General features: G+C 40.4%; 1 protein-coding gene across 1 annotated transcript in view; it reads left to right on the forward strand.

Annotated features, from left to right (window-relative positions):
• SHQ1 (SHQ1, H/ACA ribonucleoprotein assembly factor) overlaps nucleotides 1-23825 on the forward strand; it is an 88548-nt gene that overhangs the window by 52414 nt on the left and 12309 nt on the right. Inside the window, 1 exon segment of the mRNA XM_060163888.1 lies at nucleotides 386-506. Coding sequence (XP_060019871.1) covers nucleotides 386-506 — 121 coding nt within the window.

Consider the following 23825-nt stretch of genomic DNA (forward strand, 5'->3'; position numbering starts at 1 on the left):
TTCCATGGTATTTTGAAAGCTTGAAATAGAAGAACATTATCTAAAGTTATGATGCATTTAAATACTCATTTACTTAGGAAGCTTCTCTCCCTGTCATTTAATGTACCTACTCATGTTTTATGTTATTTTTAAGGTAACCACAATTAATCAGCTATAACAATAGAGTATGAAGATTTTTTCATAATTCTTAAGGAAAGAAATAAAGAGGTTTGGACTTAGTACTGATATGATTTCTTGCAATAAAAGAATATGAAAAATATTCAAATAATGATTAAAACTCTGAGCTGCCATAAATATATTACCCCTCAGTGTGTGAATTTCTCAGTTAAAAAAAATCAGATGTTTTTCCTTGAGGATGATTTGATTTTTTTTCAATTTCCTTCAGGTAAAAGTGCAGTTTTAAAGGGTCTACTGGACATTCACAAAATTTTCCAGGAAAATGACCCAGCTTACATTCTGAACGATCTCTACATCTCAGACTACTGTGTGTGGATTCAGAAAGCCAAGTAAGTTTTCAGTTACGAATTTTACATGCTCCCATTTCCGGAACACCTACTTACCTGGGAGGAAGAAAATGAAATAACCTGGAGGATAAGTTTTAATCAGGGACAAACCCGTACAGGTACCAAACATTTGAGAAGTCCTGTGTCAGCACAGGGAACTTGGTGAAGTTGCTTAGGGAGGAGGTGCAGATGACAAAAAGGTTAATTTTCCTAGAAAAAAATTGGTAGCGCCTGGAAAATATGTGTTAAAACTGACAGTTGTGACTCTTCACTGTTACGCTATTGACTGTCCTCAGTGAAATCTCAAGACTGGTCTATCTGAACCTGTGTCTGTGGTTTAATTACAGTGGGGTGTGAATGTGAGTGTGTGTGCAGGCATATGTGTAAACATCACAGGATACAAACCTGATCAAATGTAATCACAACGAGAGCTGTGCCCTCTTTGGTTAATCTCTGGCTTACAGAATCCTTTATTCAGAGTAGAAGAACGAAAGTCTTCAGGGCCTAATAAAATGTATCTAAGGGTCTGAACATTTACAAATGGCCTCCTTGAACTTGGTATGTAAAAAATTTTTTAATTGTTTGCCATTGCCTCACTCAAGGAAGCATATCAAGTTTAAAAATGCAATGAATTTTCATTTTGTAAAGGGTGTTCTATAGACCTGATTCTTATCAGACGTGCCCAAAATATCCATTTTAGTAGCAAGAGACTGTTAACAGAGAACATACAAAGAGAGCCTTTGATTGGAATAATTCTTAGGTGCTAGAGAAAAAGATGGCACAACATCATTTGTGACTTAGAAGAAAAATGATCATGATATTTTTACTATCAGTGTGATTGGTAAATGAATCCTTTAGGATGGCGTTTAATGCCTGTTTTGAGTGAACCATTATATAGAATTTAGTTTTGATTTCTGTTCATGGGGAAGCAATTGTATTGCAGAGTGAAATAAGAAAAAAACTTGAGGCCCTACCTGTTGTAAGCAAAATGCTTAGGGACTGCTCAAGATATCGCCAATAACATACAGCAGGTGGTGTCAGCATTCGAGTTGGAAATCTAGATTTCGCCAGATGGAAAATTGCATCTTTAACCCCTGAGGTCATGATGGTATGTCATCACTTCATTTGATCCTCCTGCTAATTGAGCTTATCGAATACCCTGCTGCCATTTCCAGTTGTTTTCATAATAAAATTAAATTGAAATAGCCTATTTGTGAGGGTTTAGGTTTTTCTTTTTTTCTTTCAGGGTGAGGATTTTATAAGCATGTAATGAGCATCGACGTTTGTGCTAGGATCCCATTTCTGTGAATGCCTCCTTCCTCTGTTTGTGGCATTCTTTATTGACTAGAGAGAAGATCGTATTTCATTGAACTAGAAGGGTATACACCCTCAAGTTGATGTGGGGATTAATAGGACTTTTTTTCACTTAAAAAAATTTTTTTCCCTGGGTTTCAAGTTGCAGGAAATAAAACGACATTCTTAGGTTTCTAGTCATTGTTATGATAATAGTAATTTAAAAAAAGATGTTAATGTATTGCGAGCCAGGTAGAAGAGAGAAACCAGCAGGAACTCTTCAAATTACTTTGGAAAAAAAATTTTCACCTTTACCAATTTGACTGTAACTTTTCTATCCCTAAATAAGCTGTGTCGTTTTCACTTTGTGTGTTACGTTTTAACTCTAGTCTAACCCAGCTGTTTTCCCCTCCCCCTTGAAGTAAGAGAACCTAATTTTAATCAAATTTTCTAATTTTATTCTTAATTTTTCAAGCACAGCATAATTGAACTTTCCAGTATCATCTTCACTGTGAACTTTCTTGGCTCTGAATTAATAATACTGTGGTGAATGTCCATAATTTCCATAATTAATTTCTTCCTTACTTTTCACCTTCTATTTTATTTCTTTCCCATACAGTTTATTAGTGAAATCTAGCACCTTATTTTTATGTATTAAAATAGTTTTGCATTTTTCTTAGTCTCTATTTGAAGTTTTTGATTATAATAATAATGACTGTGTGAAATTTTATTTGAAATACCAGGCAAGTGCTAAATTCTGACTAGCACTCCATTTTTACAGTCAGACATTTACTTTGGCAAAAACTTACTGGAATATGGGTAGCAAAGTCATTCTTACACTGAGTTAATGAAGTTAGGGCAACAACTGTGGTAAGTTTTGCTTTAGTGCTTCGTAGTTAGTTTTCCTCGTGATATGTGTCTTGTAGAGCACATTTGCAGAGCTTAAAAACTGAAGCTCCTGCGTTTTTGAGTTATAGACTCTGCACATAATTTTTCTGAAAAGGAGCGCTTCCTGCCATCCTTTGCTGTAAGCTTCATTGGAAGTTTCGAGTGTGGTGGCCCCTGCAGCAAATACACCCTGGGTGGCAGCATGCAGAGTGGTTTGCTTGAGGTCATATAGCTTATAAGAGACAGGTCTGTGATAGTCTCAGGTCCTCTGGCTCCACATTTCATGTTTTTGCAGATACACCACCTAGACAAGCCGTTGTCTTTGCCCATGGTATGGGGGGCGGGGGGAGGCGGTGTGCGGGGAGCCCTCCCTGTAGAGCGCTTTTCCTATAGGAAGAGGGATTAAAGATTTATCTGTCTTCCTCTGGGATATTCCCATAGCACTTGGTTTAGAGATCACTTAGGCACATGTCCTGTCTGCCTCACATTGGGCATACCTCTTTCTCCTTCTAAAATTTTGAAGTCCACGTGAATGAGCACCTATCTGGGCCCATTACAGTTCCTTGTGAGCACAGTAAATTTTAGTTGAATTGAATGGTATCTAGTAGAGCCAGTTGAAGGAGCATTTCATTTTTTTCTTTTTGAACCAAACTGTAAATTAGCTCTAACTTATTTTTATTGTCATTTTTAGCTACATTCAATAAAAGACTTCGCCCTTCCCCTCATTTCTTTTCCAGTCGGCTGCACTCACCAGTAGCACTGGTAGTTCTGACGTACTGAAAGTTTAGCATTTTACACCCTTTGGTTTAAGCTGGGGTGGAAAAGCTTGTCCTGTAAAATATGTTCCAGCCCTGCCTCTCATGGACAGTAAGACCGTAGCAAGTCACTCCATCACTTCTTCTAATGCACCAGTGTTAGTATTTTCTCTATTTTCCAGTGCATTTTTAAACCTGTGGAAATAATACTGCACATATCATTTTGTAACGTGTTTAATACTTATAATAGTACCCTATAAATCATTTTCCTTTATAGCATAATATCCATAGCATAGTATTTTAAAAATAAACTAATTGGTTCCTCATTATACAAGAAGTGCACACCCACTGAAGAAAACTTGATACTTTATGGTTTTAATGCATGGTGTAATTTGAAATGACATGGGATAGAATATGGTGTTATTTTGTTTTTCTGCGTGGAAAATTTTTGATTGTCTATTTTTGTTTAAAAGAAATTAAGATCTAAAATCCCAGCTAACTTTAGTACAAGTCTGAGCTTGTCATGAAGGTTCTGTATCTTTGTGTTCTCTAGTGTAGTTTTTTAAGGTAGGTGCTTAAGGGGGAAAAAGAAAATGTATGTCTTTGAAACACTGAACCTTTTTACATTGAACTGATAGATGGTTTACTGTGATTAATACTCTCCATGCATTTGTTTTTTCACTGCTTTTTCGCATTCTTCCCCCCACCCCCCAAAATGAAATCTTACTTTGCAACCCTTTGGACACTAATGTGCACAGTTTGTAGAGGGAAACAACTCCATCACCTAATAGTTTTGTTTTATTTGATAAATCCTGGACCTCAGCTTCCTCACTTGTGAATAAACCCGAGCCATTTCTGCACTGAAATCTTAAAATTTTAAAAAACTTAGGACCATATCGTTGCTTCATACTGCTTTGCTTCCTCTGTGTATGTGCTTTGGTAGGGGGTAGGGTTATGTTCCTGAGAACAGTGTAGCTCTCTTCCTTTTGGCTTTCTCTTGTTCCTGGTTTATCTGCCAAAAGCCGTGGGAGTGGGGGTCACGCATATGCAGAGGTAAAACATCGGCACTGAATGTAGAAACGGAATTATTTATTTTTTTCAACCACTAATTACTGAGCCCTACTCTATGCCAGGTACTGAGATAGGTGGTGGGGATACTCCGGTGAACAAGGGACACAACACTTTGAAGCTGATCTTCTAGTGGGGAACATAGACAGAAGGAAAATGTTATGCCGTAGCCTGATAGCAGCAGCAGCTACAGTGGGGAAGTATGGGTGCTATAGGAGCACCTAGGAGGCCACATGCTTAGTCTTGGGGTATAGGAAACCACTTCCGGAAGGAAGAGTTGAAGCTGAGAGCCGAAAGGTCAGGAAGGGGTGGTCAGATGCAGATGGGGAAGCAGGGGTGGAGGGCATTTCAGACAACAGGGACGGAGGAATGTGGCCCTTTTAAAGAGCTCAGAACGGTTGGATCTTGGTACAGGAATGAGAGAAAGGAAGTGAGGCTGGAGAGTTCTTGTAGATCATTGGCCACATGAAGATGTTTGAGGTTTGTCCTGGGAGAGTGTGGAGCAGCTGAAGAGTTTAAGCGATGGAGTGTCTGTGTGAGCGACACAGTAAGATTTAGATTCTGGGAAGATCCATCAGGTTACATTGTGGGGAATGAATTGGGGTGAGGGCAGAGCTCAGACTCAAGGCTGAAAGGCTAGTTAGGAGGTGAGTGATCCAGGCAAAAGGCAGCTGTAGCCTGAGCCAGGGCAGTGAGAGTGGGGAAGGAGACTAGTGGTCAGGTTTAAGGGGTAGATGAGACAGGACTGAATAAGGATTGGATCTCAGGGGAGAGTGAGAATGGGGCCAGTCAAAGGTGAGGTCTGGATTTTGACTTGGGCCAGTTAACGGGGCCGTCGGAGGTGCCTTTGCTGAAATTAAATCATACTGGGGGGGGGGTAGGTTGGAAGAGAAGTGAGAGGGTGGAAAGACGAGGAGTTCAGTTTCAGAAATGTTGATTTGAGGTCTCTAAGGAGTATCCATAAAGAAAGAGTCGGGAACATTTGGATCACAGCTGGAAAAGATGTATAGAGAAGAGTTGGACAAAGAAGGGATGTGAATTAATAGGAAAACATAAAAAATGGTATCTGGTTGTACAGTACTGTTACACATATGAGTATAATGATAATCAGGAGTGGATGCATTCCAGGCTGGGAAAATAGCATCATGCAGAGGAGTCGACAAGTCGAACGTGTAAGCAACGTGGAGAACAGATTTCCTGGTTGTAGCTTTGGTGGCTTAGAAGGGCAAGAATGGACGTGAGGCGTGTTTGCATTTGGATCACAGTTTTATCTGTCCTTTAGTTTCCCTTTGTTATTAAATAAGAGAGTCTGCAGTTAGCCTGAGGTCATAATGTTTCAGTAACAGGGCCAGATCAGAAACACTTATTTCTCCCTTCGGTGTGCTGGAGACTGTCACGGTATTTTTGACTTAGAAATCACTTGGTGGTCTTCCCTGGTGGCACAGTGGTTAAGAGTCCGCCTGCCAATGCAGGGGACGTGGATTCGAGCCCTGGTCCAGGAGGATCCCACATGCTGCGGAGCAACTAAGCCCGTGCGCCACAGCTACTGAGCCTGCGCCCTGGCGCCCATGAGCCACAACTACTGAACCCACGTGCCACAACTACTGAAGCCCGCACACCTAGAGTCCATGCTTCGCGGCAAGAGAAGCCACCGCAATGAGAAGCCGGTGCACCGCAACGAAGAGTAGCCCCCTCTCACTGCAACTAGAGAAACAAAGACCTGACGCAGCCAAAAATAAATTAAAAAAAAAAATCACTTGGTTACATATGAGAAAACCAGTCGGACTTTTATAGTAAAAATGGGGACTTTATTAGGAGGCTACAGGTTATCTTCTGGGACCCAGGTGCTGAGTACAGCTGGGCCCCGTGAGCTCAAGGCACGAAGTGTGGGGTTGGCTTACTTTCTGGTGACGTGTGGTCCCTCGAGTTGCTTATTTCTGCAGGTCCCTGCTGCTCTTCTCCCTTTGGTGCATATGGAGGAGAATGGCTCTTCTACAGCTCTGAGTTTCCATGTGCCTAGTTTCAGTAGAGATGGACTAGAGTCCCTTGTTTATGATTCCAAGGGAGGGAGAATGTGGTTGGCCCAGCATGGGTCCGTGTTTTTTCCTGGTCTTGTTGCCTTGGTCACAGAGGGCGTGGAGTGGGGGTGCCCTCTAACGTGGTACACACATGGTCCCAGGGCCCACTTTGTCACCAGTGAGTGGCCTTTTTCAGAGCAGGGTGCTTGTGGGGCATGCGGACCCCTTAAGAGGATGCTGCTGGAATTCCATGACAGCATTCTGAGCCATAGCTAAGGGCGAGCCCTGACACCTACCACTGCCTGTGTCACTGATACTCATAATAAAATACAGTGCTGAGGCTGATTTCAGAGGGCTGTTCAGTTCAGGCTGATCATCAGGTACTCTAGGTGGTTCCACTTCTGCAGGGGAAGTTACTTCTCTGACAATGATACAACATTAAGGGTTAGCTGCTAATGGTTAGCATGTAGAAATTTCAAGAAACAATTGTGCAGAATTTCAAGCAAGTTAAACCTCCCTTGAATTGAAATCATTCTTGGGAAGGTGCTTATTGAGGCCTGTCAGGTTGCTCCTCAGTTTTACTGTTTAATTAAATCCACCAATTCGTCCTGGACGGGAGTGGGTTTTATCTCCATAAGAAAAGATTAGTACATGCCAATATCCATTCACTGTAGCCCTTCAGTGCAGTTTCATATAGAAAGGATTTACTTAATGGTTCTTCACCTTATCACCGGTAGTTCAGCAATGCCCACTGGGGACTGCTGCTCTTCATTAGACTTCTCTAACAAGAAATGTGCCAATAAATCATGAGATTACGAATGTTCCTAAAGATTTCAGGACAAAATAAGCCTTTGTAAAGATATGAATGCTCCATGTAACTGTACACATTGAGAAAACTAGCCAAAGAATTCTATATCTGAATGTTCAGGTTTTGTGGAGCTTTTTGTTGTTGTTTTACTTGTTGTTTCTTTGTTTTTTTTAATGTGTAATATCCTTTTTTTTTTTTTAAGGTGACCTTTTTTATTTTAGAATAGTTGTAGATTTACAGAAAAATTGTGAAGATGGTACAGAGAGTTCCCAGATACCCCACATTCAGTTTCCCCTGTTATTAACTTCTTACATTGGTATGGTAACTTGTTACAATTAATGAACCATTATTGATACATTATTATTAGCTCAAGTCCATAGATTCATTTAGCTTTTCCTAGTTTTTACCTAATGTCCTTTTCCTATTTTAGGATACCACATTTTGTTTCGTTGTTTACTAAGAACTGGAACTCAAATCAGTAAAGCTCCGTTTCTTGCACATTTCGTTTTTCCAAGAGCTTAAATGCTATTGAAAGGCAATGAAATATTATTGAGATATATTAAGATGCCTGAGGGGCTTACTACATACAAACATTCTAATCTAGACCTTGAAAAAACTAGGTTTGGCAGATGGGAAAATGTTTAGAAATTCGGAAACATAATTCATTTATCATTTTTACTTCTACCTGTACTGTGGGCATTGTGATTTTGCTATTTTAATAAAAATTGAGGTTTGTAAAAGTAAAGTGAGCAAGGCTTTATATTTTCATATTAATTTTCTAAAGGCGGTAGACATTAGAAGATAAAGTGTGAATACAAGTTCTTATAAAAAAGATACAGACTTGCAGGGGTGAGTGGGCAGCTCCCAGACTGGAAAGTGAGGGCATTTATCTGTACAGGGAGGCTTGTACGTGTCAGGCCATTCGAGGACTACGGCTGCGTGGCTGTGTTTGGTTTTTGTCTCTGTCCTTACTCGTTTTGTTCCCAGATACTTGGCTCCAGACTTCTTAAATCCTTGGTTTTGGCTTGCTGGGGCCCTGGCTTTTCACAGAGTATAATTAGCTACTATGTGAGCAAATTGGTATTTTCCTTCACCTCCCTGTTCTAATGTACTTTTGCACGTCATAGGTCTTGGGAGGATTCTCGGTGGAGGAGACTGGCAGGATCAAGTGAGTTCCGGTGGGAATTGATGTAGTCAGGTTTTGTGAACCCGTATTCTCTGCTTCAGATAGAATTTTCCTTGTGCTCGGATGCTCTTCACGTCTCACTCAGAGAAGAGGCTTACATTGATTAATGTGGCATATGTGTGGTTATCTTACTTAGAAAGTGCTCTGTTTAAGGAGAGCTTTGTCAAGAGCGTCCTTTGAATGGAGTCACCAGAAAGCTTTTTAAAAAAACTGACAACTTCAAGTACAATTTCCTTTTTCTTCTGCCAAATATGACTGAAACCCAATCCTTGTTATAACATAATTATCTCAACTGAAGCCAACTGGGAGTTGCTGCCTTAATGTAAGGGGTGTGAAGTCCCCTAAACAAATAGAAGATTAATTACATTCACAGCATGTTATGAAGGTGATGAGATTGATCGTGATCATTTGACTGGTCCCATTTCCTGCTCTGACTACTTTCCTGAATAAATAGAAGCTGGGAAAATTATAAATAGAGCTTTAGAGAGTACCGTTGTGCCATGGGTGGGAAAAGGGCGTCCCTGAGGTATATTCGTAGATTGTAAGTGATATATGATGTTAATTGTAGATAATTTTATCATTGATTATTTGTTGTTCTCAGTTTAAACAGCTTTCCAAGGATAGTTTTTATCTTTCAAAATATAGATATTAACAGAGCATTGGAGGAATTTGCCAGAGTGTATTTTAAGTGTATAGATTTCAGCAATTTTTTAAAAATTTTATTTATTTATTTTTGGCTGCGTTGTGTCTTCATTGCTGCCTGCGAACTTTCTCTAGTTGCGGCGAGCGGGGGCTACTCTTCGTTGCAGTGTGCGGGCTTCTCATTGCGGTGGCTTCTCTTGTTGCGGAGCATAGGCTCTAGGCGCGTGGGCTTCAGTAGTTGTGGCATGCGGGCGCTTAGTAGTTGTGGCTCATGCGCTGTAGAGCACAAGCTCAGTAGTTGTGGTGCACGGGCTTAGTTGCTCCGCGGCATGTGGGATCTTCCCAGACCAGGGCTCGAACCCATGTAGCCTGCATTGGCAGGCGGATTCTTAACCAGTGCCACCAGGGAAGCCCAATTTCAGCAAATTTCTGATCCAGTTTTAGATGTTTTTACTTAGTGTGGCCTTTTGGAAGGTTTAAACTAAAGAAAATGTCAACTCTTAGATGCTTATGTTGTTTTTTCCTCATAGAAGCTTCTGCTTTTGTTAAAATGATAAATTAGTATTTTCATGAGGCACTGTTTTCTATTTTTATTATATGTTTGTCTTACCTCTTTTTCCTGGATAGTTTTCTGATATTGTAACATTGTGATTTTGATTTAGACGTTTATTCTCCAAATCTTCTATTATAGTGGCCTCTAGAGTGAGCTTCACTTAAGGCCATGGAGTGCGTAGAACAATCTTTCTAGAGTGCAGGGAAACTATAATAGCTCAGTGTTTATTGATTAAGAAGAATCTTAAGCTTCACTAATATTTAATGTATGGATCAGTGGCAAAAGTCATGTTTTGTGGGTCCCAAACTTTTTTAATGATGGGCTACTTGATCCAAAGTTTAGAGGAATAACCATCTTTATTTCCAAACGGAAGCACTTAGTACATTTATTCTCAAAGCCTGAATTATGGCCGGGGAGGGGTTGTCTCGCCTAAGAAACTGGAGTTGGGGTTCAGGGACTCCAGTCAGCCTCTGCTAGTTGCTTGAACGTAGTTGAAGACAGAGAAACTCAACTTGCAGAGCTTGAGAGTTGTGCCAGATGTAAAATGGTCCCTTCGTGCTTCAGTTTTATGTTCTGTTTGATGAGTGGAGAGAAAGAAGCCTAACTCGGGAATGCAGAGCCTTTGTCATGATGATAACATGTATTTCTTGTGCCCAGACACCTTGTCTTTTGCTTTCGGGATTCTTACGTATTAACTTAAAACGTGAAAGAACAAAAAGCCGACTGTCCTTATGAGAAAAAAAGAATGAAATGTGAAATGGATGCTCATATAGGTTTGGGAGTGGAGTGTAATGGAGGTTCAGTCTCAAGGTGTTATGATTCCGTGAGGAGTGATTTTGTGATTTCATTGTTAATTACTGATCCAAAGAAAAGGAGCCAAAGAAGTCTGGACTGTGACTGTCCTAAAGGGCAAAGGACTTATTCAACTTGGTACCCTGGCACCTAGCAGAATGCCGGTCACTTATTAGTAAATGCTCATGGAACTGAAAATTTTCTTTCTAATTCAGTAAAAAGCTTCAATGAAAAGTAGCAATTTTACCCTCTCTTTACACGATACTAAACCTCTGTCTCTAGGACCTTCAGTGCATGTCCTCTTCTTCTTGTCCTAATCACAAGATAAGGATACATGCACTTACCTACACAGATGTTACGTGTCCAGATGGATGTCAAAGGAAACAGAGCTTTTTGCGGGTGCTTATCTACTCAGATCTGAGAAAGTCAAAATGGGCTGGAGGTGTAGGAGAGAGAGCAGTGTGTGGAGGTTCGGATGGTTGGATGGATGGATGTTTAGATCACTTCCATGTCCCCTGCTTACTGTTGAGCAGTATTGGCCCAGAGGTTGGTGTGGGGACTGCCCTGCAACCTCCCCGAGGAGTCAGACTTAAGAATCGACCATCAAGGGACCAGCAGCCACACACTGTCCGCAAGTCCCGAGACAGAGAACATGAGCCAGTTGAGGAGGAGGAAGGTACTCTGGCCTTCAATTCCAGGACATTCCCCAGGTCATCTCCAAGTTACACACCCGAGCAGGAGACAGACAGGCGATCCACTGTGTAACTGAAGGATGTCATGGATAGCTATTCAATTTAATTCTCTTTCCAAAAGGGAGATATCTATGTGCAATAGTGTCTTAGATCACATCTTGTTTATCTAAAATATTTATAGATGTAATTGCTTGTTAATTATTAATAGTGTATTAATTATAATTATTTAATTATTAAACTCAATTACTTGTAATTATAACTATTTCTTTTCTTTGTGGTTCATTTGTGTAAATGAATTCAGAGTCTGATTGAGTCCAAAATTTATTGAATATCTACTATGACCAGCGTTGTACTCAGTGCTGGAGGTTAGATCAAGGTCAAAATTTCCACATCAAGGAACCCACTGTCTGGGAAGGTTAAAGACACTACACTATTGTGAAAAATCATAACTGGAAAATTAAATGGCAAAAGCCACGTGTATAGAGCTGTATATGCTGAGATGGCTCAATCACATTAAGAAATATGTATTGGGCTTCCCTGGTGGCACAGTGGTTAAGAATCCGCCTGCCAATGCAGGGGGCATGGGTTCGAGCCCTGGTCTGGGAAGATCCCACATGCTGCGGAGCAACTCAGCCTGTGCGCCACAACTACTGAGCCCGTGTGCCACAACTACTGAAGGCCGTGTGCCTAGAGCCCGTGTTCTGCAACAAGAGCAGCCACCGCAATGAGAAGCCTGCGTGCCACAACGAAGAGTAGCCCTCGCTCGCCACAACTAGAGAAGCCAGTGCGCAGCAACAAAGGCCCAACGCAGCCAAAAATAAATGAATAAAATAAATAAATAAATAATTTAAAAAATAAAATAAAAGTCTGGCCAACATGGCTGTTCATTCTAAAGTGATGTTACTGTTAAAAAAAAAAAAAAAAGACGTATTCACAGAACAAAAACCCTAGAAGGAAGCACATTAATGTTGATAAAAGTAATCTCTGGCTTGTGGATTTACGGGTGGCTTTTCTACTTTATACTTACTTTTTGGGTGTGTTTACAGTGAACATGTATTTTATTTTTTCCCTGATGGGCATTTTAGGAAATTACAAGGGTGATATCAGTGCTTGTTTTTTTTTTTCCTTATGTGTAAGAGAATATTACAGAACTGAATGAAGTAAAAAGTGTGATGATCTGCACTTAAGGCCCAACTAAATCAGTAAACGAATGAAAAAAGAAAGCCCTTATGTCCTGAATGAAATGAAGTAGACATAAATAGATAATCTATCAGTACTTGCTTGAGCTTTCTCAAATATGAACCTAGCATTTAAGTAGCAATTTGACATTATCTTCAGATGTGGAGTTTCTCTCCTTGCTGGGTGCACCATTTTATTATTTATTCAATATAAAATTATATAGAGCAGAAAAAAGACACCAGACCATTAGACGTCTCCTGTGTATCTGTTCTCAGATTTACAATACATCAAGTGGCAGAATATACTCTGACATCATGGCATACTTGTCCTTTGTGTAGGTGAACTGCTGTTAGCCTTGTGATGGATGAAATATCACTTTACATCACAGATTTATAATTACGTGGTGTGCCTTAAATGATGGTGAAATGTGAAAAGTGATGTCTGTTCTGATGATCTTGTTTTCTTCAGGCTCTTTCTTGCCCTGTAACCTCAAGCCGCATACACACCCAAAGTTGTTCTTCGGCGATCTCATTTTTGATACCTTCCTAGAACTCAAAGACACTTTGAGCAAAGAATAAAACACCATCTCACATCTAGTATTAAGTACCCTAGGCCGTTCCAAGTAAGCTTGCCAGCCAGTTTAGATTTTCTATCCGTAGAATATCCTGAAGCTTCAAGAAAATAAGGGTTTAGTTCTTACTGCAAGAAATTCACTTCATTTCTAACTTGATGTTTAAAATTACAGTTGTCAGCACACGTCCTATGTACCTGTTTTAACAGATAAAACAGTTAAAAGGATTTCACTTCAGCTGGGTAAGCTAAAGCCATCTGAATGAATAAAACTATTGGCAAAGGGTCTCCACTTGACTAAATACTAGATTAATAAAATACAAGCTTTCAAAACTCAGGAAGTTGTGAAGCTTTTATTCTGAACACATCTATACTATACATACTTATGCTTCAGAAGCGTTATCGTAACCCATGATTTCAGATGGAAATTTCAAATCTAGAATGTTCAGGAGGTACGTACTAGGTTTATGTTACCTTTTTATCAGAAAGATCCAGTCTTGCTCCAGGTTTATGGGAAAACATTTTTGTTTTTGGTTAACACAAGCTTACACAGATCTTCCATCATGTTTCCATTGATCATACTTTTTCAAAGGTCACCTGCCAGTCAAAGATGGGCTCTCCCCTTGAGGCTTGGGAGTGAGAGGTGAGGCCACACACCTACTCTGTTTCACATCTTTGGGGGTCTTGTTACCAAGTGGCGGTGATAGTGGTTTGTAAGTTGTGACTGCTATAGGCTAGAGTATCTGTTCTCCCAACCATCTGTTCATTCTATGAGTTCTTACTATGGGCAGCATTCCATGCTAAGGTTCTGAGCCTCCAGTGGTAAGCAAAAACCAGACATGCTCCCACGCCCCATGGAATTTATGGTCTAATGGAAGAGAGATGTTAATCAAGGAATCGCATACACAAAACGTAAAAGCAAAAGCTTGGAAAGTGCTCCAAGAAAAAAGATTCATGCTCCTGTGACAGCACATTATATCCAGCCTGGTCTGGTGGGGGGATACGAGGAGGAGGCAGGTAATGACCCGGGAAGCTTTCCTTGGGGAAATACTTGCTTTGAGTACCAAAGTACAAGCAGGAGTTAAATTAAGTGAGGTGATGGATTTCACAGAATGTAGGAGGCCCACTACTTGCAGAGGTCATGTGGCAGGAGGGAATTTTGTATGTGTTCAAGAAATTGAAAGAACATTAGGATGTTCAGCCAGGGTGGCTGAAACATAAAAGGTATATGTGTGTGTGGATGGATCAAGATGCGGCTGGTGATTCAGGCAGGGCCCAGACTGTACAGTAGCTTCTGCATGTTAAGAATTTTTATCTCGGTCTTGAGAACTGTGGGAAGCTGGAGAAGGATCTTAGGCACACGATGGGAGAAGATCACTGGGGTAGTAGTGTGAATTGCATGTTACATCAGCTAGAAAGCTCCTTGTGAGGGCTGACCAGGGAAGTAGGATTTAGGGACTAAAATGGATTTGGGGAGAGAGGGAGAAGCCATCACGGAGGACAGCGCCTGAGTCTGTGGCTTGCGCAGCTGAACAAGTGATGAGACCTCATTTGGGAAGAATAATTCTCAGGCAGTTGGCTTTTGTTAGAGAAGTTCTTCTGTTCACAGACCTTAGCCTCTTTTGTGGTGATCTGCACTATAGTTCATAATTCTGGGTAATGGCTAGTTTTCTTTCTTTGCCTCTGTGGGTTTTTTTTAAATTAATTTATTTTTGGCTACATTGGGTCTTTGTTGCTGCACACAGGCTTTCTCTAGTTGCGGCAAGCGGGGGCTGCTCTTTGTTGCGGTGTGCGGGCTTCTCATCGCGGTGGCTTCTCTTGTTGCGGAGCACGGGCTCTAGGCATGCAGGCTTCAGTAGTTGTGGCACGTGGCCTCAGTTGTTGTGGCTCGTGGGCTCTAGAGTGCAGGCTCAGTAGTTGTGGCACAAGGGCTTAGTTGCTCCATGGCATGTGGGATCTTCCCAGACCAGGGCTCGAACCCATGTGCCCTACGTTGGCAGGCAGACTCTTAACCACTGCGCCACCAGGGAAGTCCCTTTTTTCTTTTAAATGGAACTATTGGGTTCAATTATCGTTACCTCTTATTTGCCTTTTTTGTATGTGTATAGAGTTTGGTTATTTTCTTAAAATATTTTCTTATGAAATATAAAATATTAAGATAATATAAAATATGTGTACAGTTTAAAGAATAATAAAAAAGTGAACATGCATGTACTTACCAGCAATCTTAAGAAATAGAGCATTACCAGTTTCCTAGAGGTACCCCATGAGACCAGTCCCAGTCATATTTCCCTCCTCCCTCTGGTAACCACCATCCTGAATTTTGTACTAATCATTACCTTGCTTTTCCTTATGGTTTTGCCATCTGTGTATTTATCCCAAGTTTAGTTTTAGTTTTAGTTTTACTTGCTTCTGAACTGTATGTAAATGGAATCATACTGTATGTGTTCTTCTGTTACTTGCATTTTTCACGTAATGCTTTTTCTTTTTGGGGGGATTTAACCATGATGATGCACAGAGGTGTAGTTTATTTATTTTCCTGCTATCTGAATCGACTGCAGTTTGTTCATGTATTGTAATGTAGATTGGATTGTTGATAAATGGTTCCCATTTTGGGTTATTAGGAAAATCCTGTTCTGAACATCTTTGTTCACGCTTCATGGTACACTTGTGCAACTTTTTGAGTAAGCCCTATACCCAGGAATGGAATTGCTGGGATTTAGGGGGTGGTTGGAGGCCAGTTAGACTTTACTGGATAATGCCAAAGGGTTTTCCAAAGTGGCTGTACCAATTTATTTCAACTTATACTCCCAGCAATGAGAATTTCACTGGCTCAACCTTCACGCCAACACTTGTATTGTTCAGATTTAAAAATTTTGCATTCTCCATGGGTGTGAAAGAGTTTCTTTTGTCATTTTCATTTTCATGTTCTTGGTAACTAATGAAGCTAAGCATCCTTTCATGTATTTGTGAGCCATTCATGTCCCTTCTTCTGTGAATGTCTGTCTGTTGTGTTGCCTACTTTTTATTAGGGCTATCTTTTTCTTTTTGATTTTTAGGTTTCCCTGGTATTCTAGATACTAGTCCTTTATTGATTAAATATGTTGCAAACATTTTTCCCCAGTTTGTAGTTTATCTTCCAGTCTCCTTGTAGTGTCTATATAAACAGAAGTTTTTAATTTTAATGTTGTAGAATTTATCGATATGTTCCTTTATGGGTATGCTTTTTGTTTCTTGTTTAAGAAAGTTTTTTGATTTGCTTGTCATAAAGATATTCTCATATAGTATCTTCTAAAATTTTTATTCTTTTGGGTTTAGCATCTAAGTCTTTAGTCCACCTGGAACTAATTTCTGTGTATTTTATGAGATAGGGGATCCATTTTCATTTTTTCCCCATATGGATAACCTTATCCCGGCTTCATTTATTAAATAGTCCATCCTTTCCCCATGCATCCTGCAGTGCTCACTCTGTCATACATCGTTTACATATACACATGGATCTGTTTCTAGGTTGTCTCTTCAGTTTCACCGATTTACTTGTCTATCATGTGCCAATACCATACTTTCTTAATTACCGCAGCTTTGTATCTTAGAATCAGCTTGTCAAGTTCCATGAATAACGCTTTAATTGGAATTGCTTTGAATCTATTAATCAGTTTTGGGGGAGACTAAAACATTTAGTCTCTTTGCGATAACATGGTGTGACTCTCTAAGTTTTCTTTAATGTCTTTTAATAAAATTTTATAATATGCTCCATAAAAACTTTATACGTCTTTGCTAGATTTATTGCTTTATTTTTTGAGTTGCTATTGTAAATGGTATTTAAACAGTTTTTTATTTTCAAACTCCTTGTTTAAAGTATATAGAAATGTAATTCACTTTTTTATATTGATTTCTGTATACAGCTACCTTGCTAAACTCTATTATTAACTTATGTACAGATTCTCCCCAGTTTTCAATATAGGCAATAATAGCAGTGCAAATAATAAAAGTTAGGTTTCTTCTTTTCCAATCTTCATATCTTTCATTTCTTTTTTATTATTCTTCTTCATCATATTGTACTGACTAGATCCTCTAGTAAAATACTGAATAGATATGGTGGTAACGTACTTCCCTATCTTACTCTTTATTTTTTAGAAAATGCTTTCAACAATTCGCCATTAAATGTGATGTTTGCTGCAGGTTTTTGTAGATAGCCTGTATCAAGTTAAGAAAGGTTCACGTTATTCGTAGTTTGCCAAGAGTTTTGATCCCAAATGGTCATCAAATTTTATTGCATATTTTCCTCATCTTTTGAGAAAACCCTAAGTGTTTTCTCCTTTAACTTTTTAGCATAATGAATGGCATTTATAAAATTTCTAACTTAAATTAGCCCTTGCACTCGTGGGATAAACCTATCTTGATTATGATGCATTATTTAAATAATGATGCTGAATTTGGTTTGCTAACTGTGTGTGTGTGTGTGTGTGTGTGTGTGTGTGTGTGTGTGTGTGTGTGTGTGTGTGTGTGTGTGTGTGTGTGTGTGTGTGTGTGTGTGTGTGTGTGTGTGTGTGTGTGAGTTGCATGTGCAAGAGAGGGAAACAGAAGACCAAGAGAGAAAGACAGGGAGGGAAGGGAGAGGGAAGGGAAGGGAAGGAGTTTGGCCTATGATTTTCCATTCTCGTACTATCTTTATCTACATTTATTATCAAGGTTATGCCAGCCTGATAAAGTGTATTGGGGGTTGTTGCCTTTTCTGTTCTCTGAAATAGCTTATGTAAGACTGAAACAATCTCATCCATGAATTTTCAGTTAAGTTCACCCCAAAAGCCATCTTGACTTTTTTCTTTTTGAAATTTTTAACTATTCATTCAGATTTTCCAATTGCTATACAAGTATTCTAGTTCTCTGTTTCTCCTTGAGTCAGTTTTAATAGATTATATTTTTTTAGAAGTTTGTCCCTTTCGTCTAAATTTTTGAAACTTTCTAACATAAAGTTGTTCTTATTTCCTCTTATCTGTTTTCTTCTCTACAGCATCTATAGTTTTCTTACTTTACATTCCTGTGTATTTGTGCTTTCTTGTTTTTGTTTCTTCTTTTTTGATCAATCTTGCAAGAAAGTGTATTTGATTCGTTTATCAAAGAACCAATATTTTACTCTCTTGATCCTCTCTCTTTGTCTTCTATTTCATTACTTTTTGCTTTTATCTATGTCATTTTATTCGTTCTGTTTTGGGAAATTTGTTATGCAGTTTTTTCTGACTTCTTATATAGATGCTTAACTGGTTAACTCTGGACCTTTCTTCATTTAAGTCTATAAACTTTCTCCAAATACCTGCTTTGTATGCATCTTCAAGGTTGTGAAATATACTGAATTTTCATTATTATTCTATTCTAAAATTTTCTGATTTTACTCATGAAATGTTTAGAAGTGTGTTTCTCCAAGTGTATGGGGTTTTTATGTAATGTCTTTATTACTGATTTCTAACTTCATTGCATTTCTGTCAGAGAATTTAATTTGTTGAGGTTAATTTTATGCCTAGCATGATCATTTTCTTAAATTTTGAAGCTTGAAAGTAAGGTTTATGCTCTGATTGTTAGCTGCTAATTTGTATGTCTGTCTATTGTTGAAACTTGTCAGTTGGGCTGTTTACGTTTTCATATCCTTAATGATTTATTTTGTCTGTTTAATCTATCAATTTTTGGATTGAAAGGTGTGTGAAAGTCTCTTACTGTATTAGTGAACTTGTCAATTTCTTCCTGTCGACCTGTGGTCAGTTTTTACTTTATGATTTGAGGCATGTTATTTGGTGCTAGTAGTTTACAATAACTGATATTTTGTCTCCCAGTTATAGCTCCCTGGAGAACTGCAGTGTTTATTAAGTAGTGGTCTTCTTTTATCACTGATAATGCTTTTTTGCCTTACAATCTATTTTGTCTGATACCAGTATGGAGATCCTAGCTTTCTTTTGGTTAATATTTGCCTGGCATATTTTCTTTCTGTCCTTGGAGGAGTTAATTTTTGTGAACATTGTTTCAATAAACTTTCGATGACTGGTTTCAGATTCAAAGATAACTACAAAATCTTATATTTTTTTGTATACTGAGCATTTGATATAAAGCTGTGATGGATCAGTAATTTAGGAACCAGTTTAGATGTTTGGGGGGTTTCTGGTCTTACTGTTAGGTACGTTGTCCTGTCTGGGTTCCCTGATTCAAGTGTGTCTGTCTCTGACGCCCCACTCCAGACTGGATCAATCCAGCAGGTCTTTTTAATTTGTCCTATATAACTTCTTTCACTTAAATTCCTCTTTTTGGTGTCACTGCCTTTCCTTTAATTCAGGCCTGTATTTTCTCATTTCCTGCCAGAGTGTCCCCTATGTTTTTCTTGCCCCCAGAGTCTCACTCCCTGTCTTGTTTTCTTCCAACAACAATGCCAATCCTGTCATCCTGAAATGCCATTTTGCTCATGGCTGTCCTGCTCAGCAGTTCTCCACAATTCCTCCTGCCAAGGTTAAGAGCCTAAGTGATGCCTGAGCTGGGTTCAAGACCCTTTGGGTCCTCTTCCTCATCTTTTCTACTTCTTCCCTCACTCCTGCTGATTGGGCACCCTCCCTCTCTCCTTCCAGATACACTCAGCATTTCCCAAATTTGCCAAGAGCTTCAGCCCTTCGTTGCCTTTGTACATTCCATTTTCTCTACCAGAAATGTTACATTTTGCCTGAAGCTTTCTCTAATGACACCAACAAAGTCATCTCTCCATTGTAAGGCTTGAAGCTAATGCTGGCATCACTTGTCTTGGTGATGATCATTGTAATCCAGTCAGTCATAGAGTTGAGATGTCTGGCAAAATCCCCTCCTTTGCCAGCCTTTACTTTGTGGGGCAGTTCCCTGTGCACTGTCGACACTACGTGATTTCTAGTTCTTGGCATGAGGCACTTGGCATGTCTGGAGACTGACTGATGGAGGAGGGGACTGGTTCTACTCTGAAGCACCTTAGATTGTTTGAAAGTTCTCCTTTGAATTGGACTGAAGTCTACTTTTTTTTCATTAGTTTTAATTCTGGACCCACATGGAATAATTCCTTTCTCTTTTCAAATACCTGTTTTTATCTGTCTAGGGGATTGCTATCGCGTTCCTTCTGAGTCTTCTCGATCAGCCTCTTCTGCCTTTAAATGATTCTTACAGGTCCAAAATTTCTACTTCTTTGCCCTTCCTGGTCTCTCTCTCTCTCTTTGTTTAATATTTACTTAGTTATTGATTATTTATTTATTTTGGCTTCACTGGGTCTTAGTTGCGGCATGCAAACTCTTAATTGCGGCATGCGAACTCTTAGTCGCGGCATACATGCGAGATCTAGTTCCCCGACCAGGGATTGAACCCGGGCCCCCTGCATTGGGAGTGCAGAGTCTTACCCACTGGACCACCAGGGACGTCCCCCTTCCTGATCTCTTTTTAAAAGGCAAATTGTACTTTTTCAGTGCCTCCCCTCTCCATTTTGGGGTCAGTACCCTTTTAAAGTATCCTCCAGGTTTGGCCAGAAAGTAGAAAGGAGCTGTCACTCTCATTTTTTATCACCATTTCCGTATTAATGTGGTCTGGGAGCTCATCTACTTGTAGTTGGAAACCTCAGCACACTCCTTATTCCTAGTTTGCCATTAACCAAAACCCTTAAGATTTTTGTCTCAGATGTTGTTGAATTAATTATAATTTGTCTCAGATGTTATTTAATTATTTACAGTTATAATTTCTCATGTATCAGCTATTGAGAACTTTGTATCTGTTCCCTGGTTTTTACCCTGTTGAATTTGGTTTTGTCCCATGCACCTGCTTTAACTTTTTTGAAACTAGAATCTGTCATCCCAGCTATTTCCTGATCTCTTCCTGATCTTTTTACTTTTGTAACACTCTTTGTAAACTTGACTCCTGAAATCCAATAAGTAATCATTTTTGGAGCTTCTTCTGTATGCGAAGCACAAGATGAGGGACCCGGGAACTGAAGAGGAATTAGTAAGGCTTATGCCCTTAAGGAATTAGAATGAATGTTCTATGTTTTCACCTAAGACAGTGAATACACGTTGAATGAAGAAGTCTGGTGTCAAAACTTTTTACTCTTCCACTAGGTCCCTTCCTTCAGGTTGAAATTAATCTTACCTGTAAGGTCAAATGTGAATCCAGTCAGCTTTATAACCATACACCCCATGTTCTGTATTTCACCCATAAGGAAGCCACAGGAGACTGTCATATGCCTTCCTAAAACCCAGGCACAATCTTTGCCCAGGGCTCACAGGCTGAGGCCAGTCCAAGGGATGGCATCCATTTTTGTGAACCCATGCCAGCTCCTGGGGACACCACTTCATCTCTGAATGCGCACAGTTCATGGGTCTTGAGTTCACGGTCTGCAGGTTCATCACTTTCCTTCTTCACCGTCTGAAAGATAAGCAAGATGCATTTGCCTCTTTCCTGTCTTCTGTGTGGATGTTGGAGGCTAGAAACATTGTTCTTATCCCCTCTCCAGTTTTTTCTGTGATCAGCAAAATGCCTTTTCTGTTAGTATTAATCTGTGTCACAGTTTTTGCCTTCCATAATGATAGCTGTAATTTTATGGTACTTCCTGGGCCTTTTTCTCTTTTCTTCATCATTCTCATTTTATTGAACAGACAGCCCTTGGCCAAATTGACAGAAAAGCAAACTCCTTCTTCTTGGGACTTCTGAGATATAGTCTGGTCCAAATGAAGCCCTGATCAGTCTGTCATCTTAAGCCATGGTCCACAAAGCCAAATCCTGTTTTTGACTTGAAAAGGTTGAGGTCGAAAACTTGTCCCTTGCCATTAGAAATGTAGAGAGGCCATCGAGTATCATGGTTAAGGTTATGGGAGCCAGTGGGCCACTTGGCTGGCTTCAGATCTGTATGGCCTTGGACAGGTCATTTAAACTTTCTGTGCCTCAGCTATCCACAAAATTGGTAGAATTAGGCAAATTAGATGAGCTGACACACGCAGTATGCCTAGAGCACATTAGCACAGACTAAGTAGTCAATTAATGGCTTGCAAACAACACAGTTCCTCCATTGATGCATTGCTTGCTTAACAATGCCATTGGCTGAATCAGGCAATCGGTCCATGATAATAATAGTAGCTTACTGCATGCCAGGCATTGTGTTGAGTACTTTATATTCATCATGTCTCTTAATCTCATAGGTTTTATATGATTTGGGTTATGTCCCCATTTTATTATGGCCCCAGGTTACAGGTATGGAAACGGAGGCTCAAAGAGATGAAGAAACCCAGGCCTGCTTGTCAGAACCTGAGCTCCTAACCACCTTGCTGTGGTCAGTCATTACCCTGTCATCTTCCAGAACATTAACCCACCCTCTCTGTTAACACTGCATGCTCTGTCTCTGTTGACGAAGATCCAGTGTGGTTTCTATTAATGAGCATTTAGTCTTGCTGGGGAGAAAACATATGTAAATGGCAGAATTAGTGGATTACGGAGAGAATCCGCCTCATTGCCAGTGATACAGCGGGTGATACAGCCGTAAGAAAGATTGATTCAAGGACTTCCCTGGTGGTCCAGTGTTTGAGAATCCGCCTTCCAGTGCAGGGGACGTGGGTTTGATCCCTAGTCAGGGAACTAAGATTCCACATGCCACAGGGCAACTAAGCCTGCACACCACAACTAGAGAGCCCGTGTGCCGCAACTAAGATCCAATGCAGCCAAAAATAAATTAATAAAATAAAATAAAAGGTATTGATTAAGAGAAGAGGGAACTTGGCGTGGTCTACAGGGCTGAGTGGAGTACGGGGCTTGACCTGGGAACTAAAGATGGGTGGGGTCTGACCAGGCACAGAGAGAAAGGAGGGAGGTGTGCAAGGCAGGGACACAACTTGAGGCAAATCCGCGAAGTTAAAACAGTTGTGCTGGGAGTGAGAGCAGTGGTGAACTGGTCGCGCTGGTGGAGCGGGAATGTGCTGGGGTATATAGAATATGTTAGAGCATTGGGGAGATGCAGTTATGTCTGCAGCATGTACGAGTTGCAAGCTGGTGGCCCTTGGGTCACTATTGGTTCTCGGTGAGTTTTCTAAAACTTCGAATTGGTTGTCAGCACTTAAAAATTGGAAGATTTTATGTCAAAGTCTGGATTTACAGCTGCTCTGGAACTAACGGAGAAGTTCTGGCAGTTGCTGAGCCCACGTCCCCGCTTGGTGACAACTGGCCAGAGCTGAGGCCAGCTGTCTCCCCTGTACGGGACAAGGGTGCCCCATTCTGCACAGACCCCCGCCCCTTCCATGTGACTCCATCTGCCTGACTGGTGAGGGCAACAGAGTTTGTGACCTTGGCCTCTTGGATACGGGCTCTGAGACTGGCTCAGAGGACCCTGTCCTTTCTTCCTTTCAAACTGCAGGCTCCATGAGAGCAGGATCCAGACTTTGCTTGGGCACTGCTGTGCTGCTCGGGCTAGAGAAACGCCCTGCAGATCTCGGGCCCTCAATCAATGTGGCACACGGGTGGCAGCAGTGACCACGTTACAGTGGGCTCGGTTTCTGAAGCTGAACACAGACGGATGAGGTGCACAGCAGTCAACCGGGTGGCTCATTTTAAGCCCTGTTTTTAAAAAGGCAAACTGTGGATGACCCTTAAGCAGCAAATAGGCCACTTATGAAGTCGAGACTGGTCTGCGTGTGTGTCAAGGAGAAAACTGCTGGTTGTGCTTTGCTCTGTTTCCAGCCCCATTCCCGGACCCGGGGAGGTACGCTCTTGTTCTCTTCTTCGGACACACACTAAACAATAGGAGTGGAAAATGCATCAGGAAGACCTAAGGCACATACTTACTGGCTTCATTCAGCAGGAACAGCAGCACGACCGAGAGCACAGCCAGAGTTCCCTGCTCTGTGCGAT

The sequence above is a fragment of the Lagenorhynchus albirostris genome, chromosome 10 (assembly GCF_949774975.1).
Source record: "Lagenorhynchus albirostris chromosome 10, mLagAlb1.1, whole genome shotgun sequence".
NCBI lineage: Eukaryota > Metazoa > Chordata > Mammalia > Artiodactyla > Delphinidae > Lagenorhynchus > Lagenorhynchus albirostris.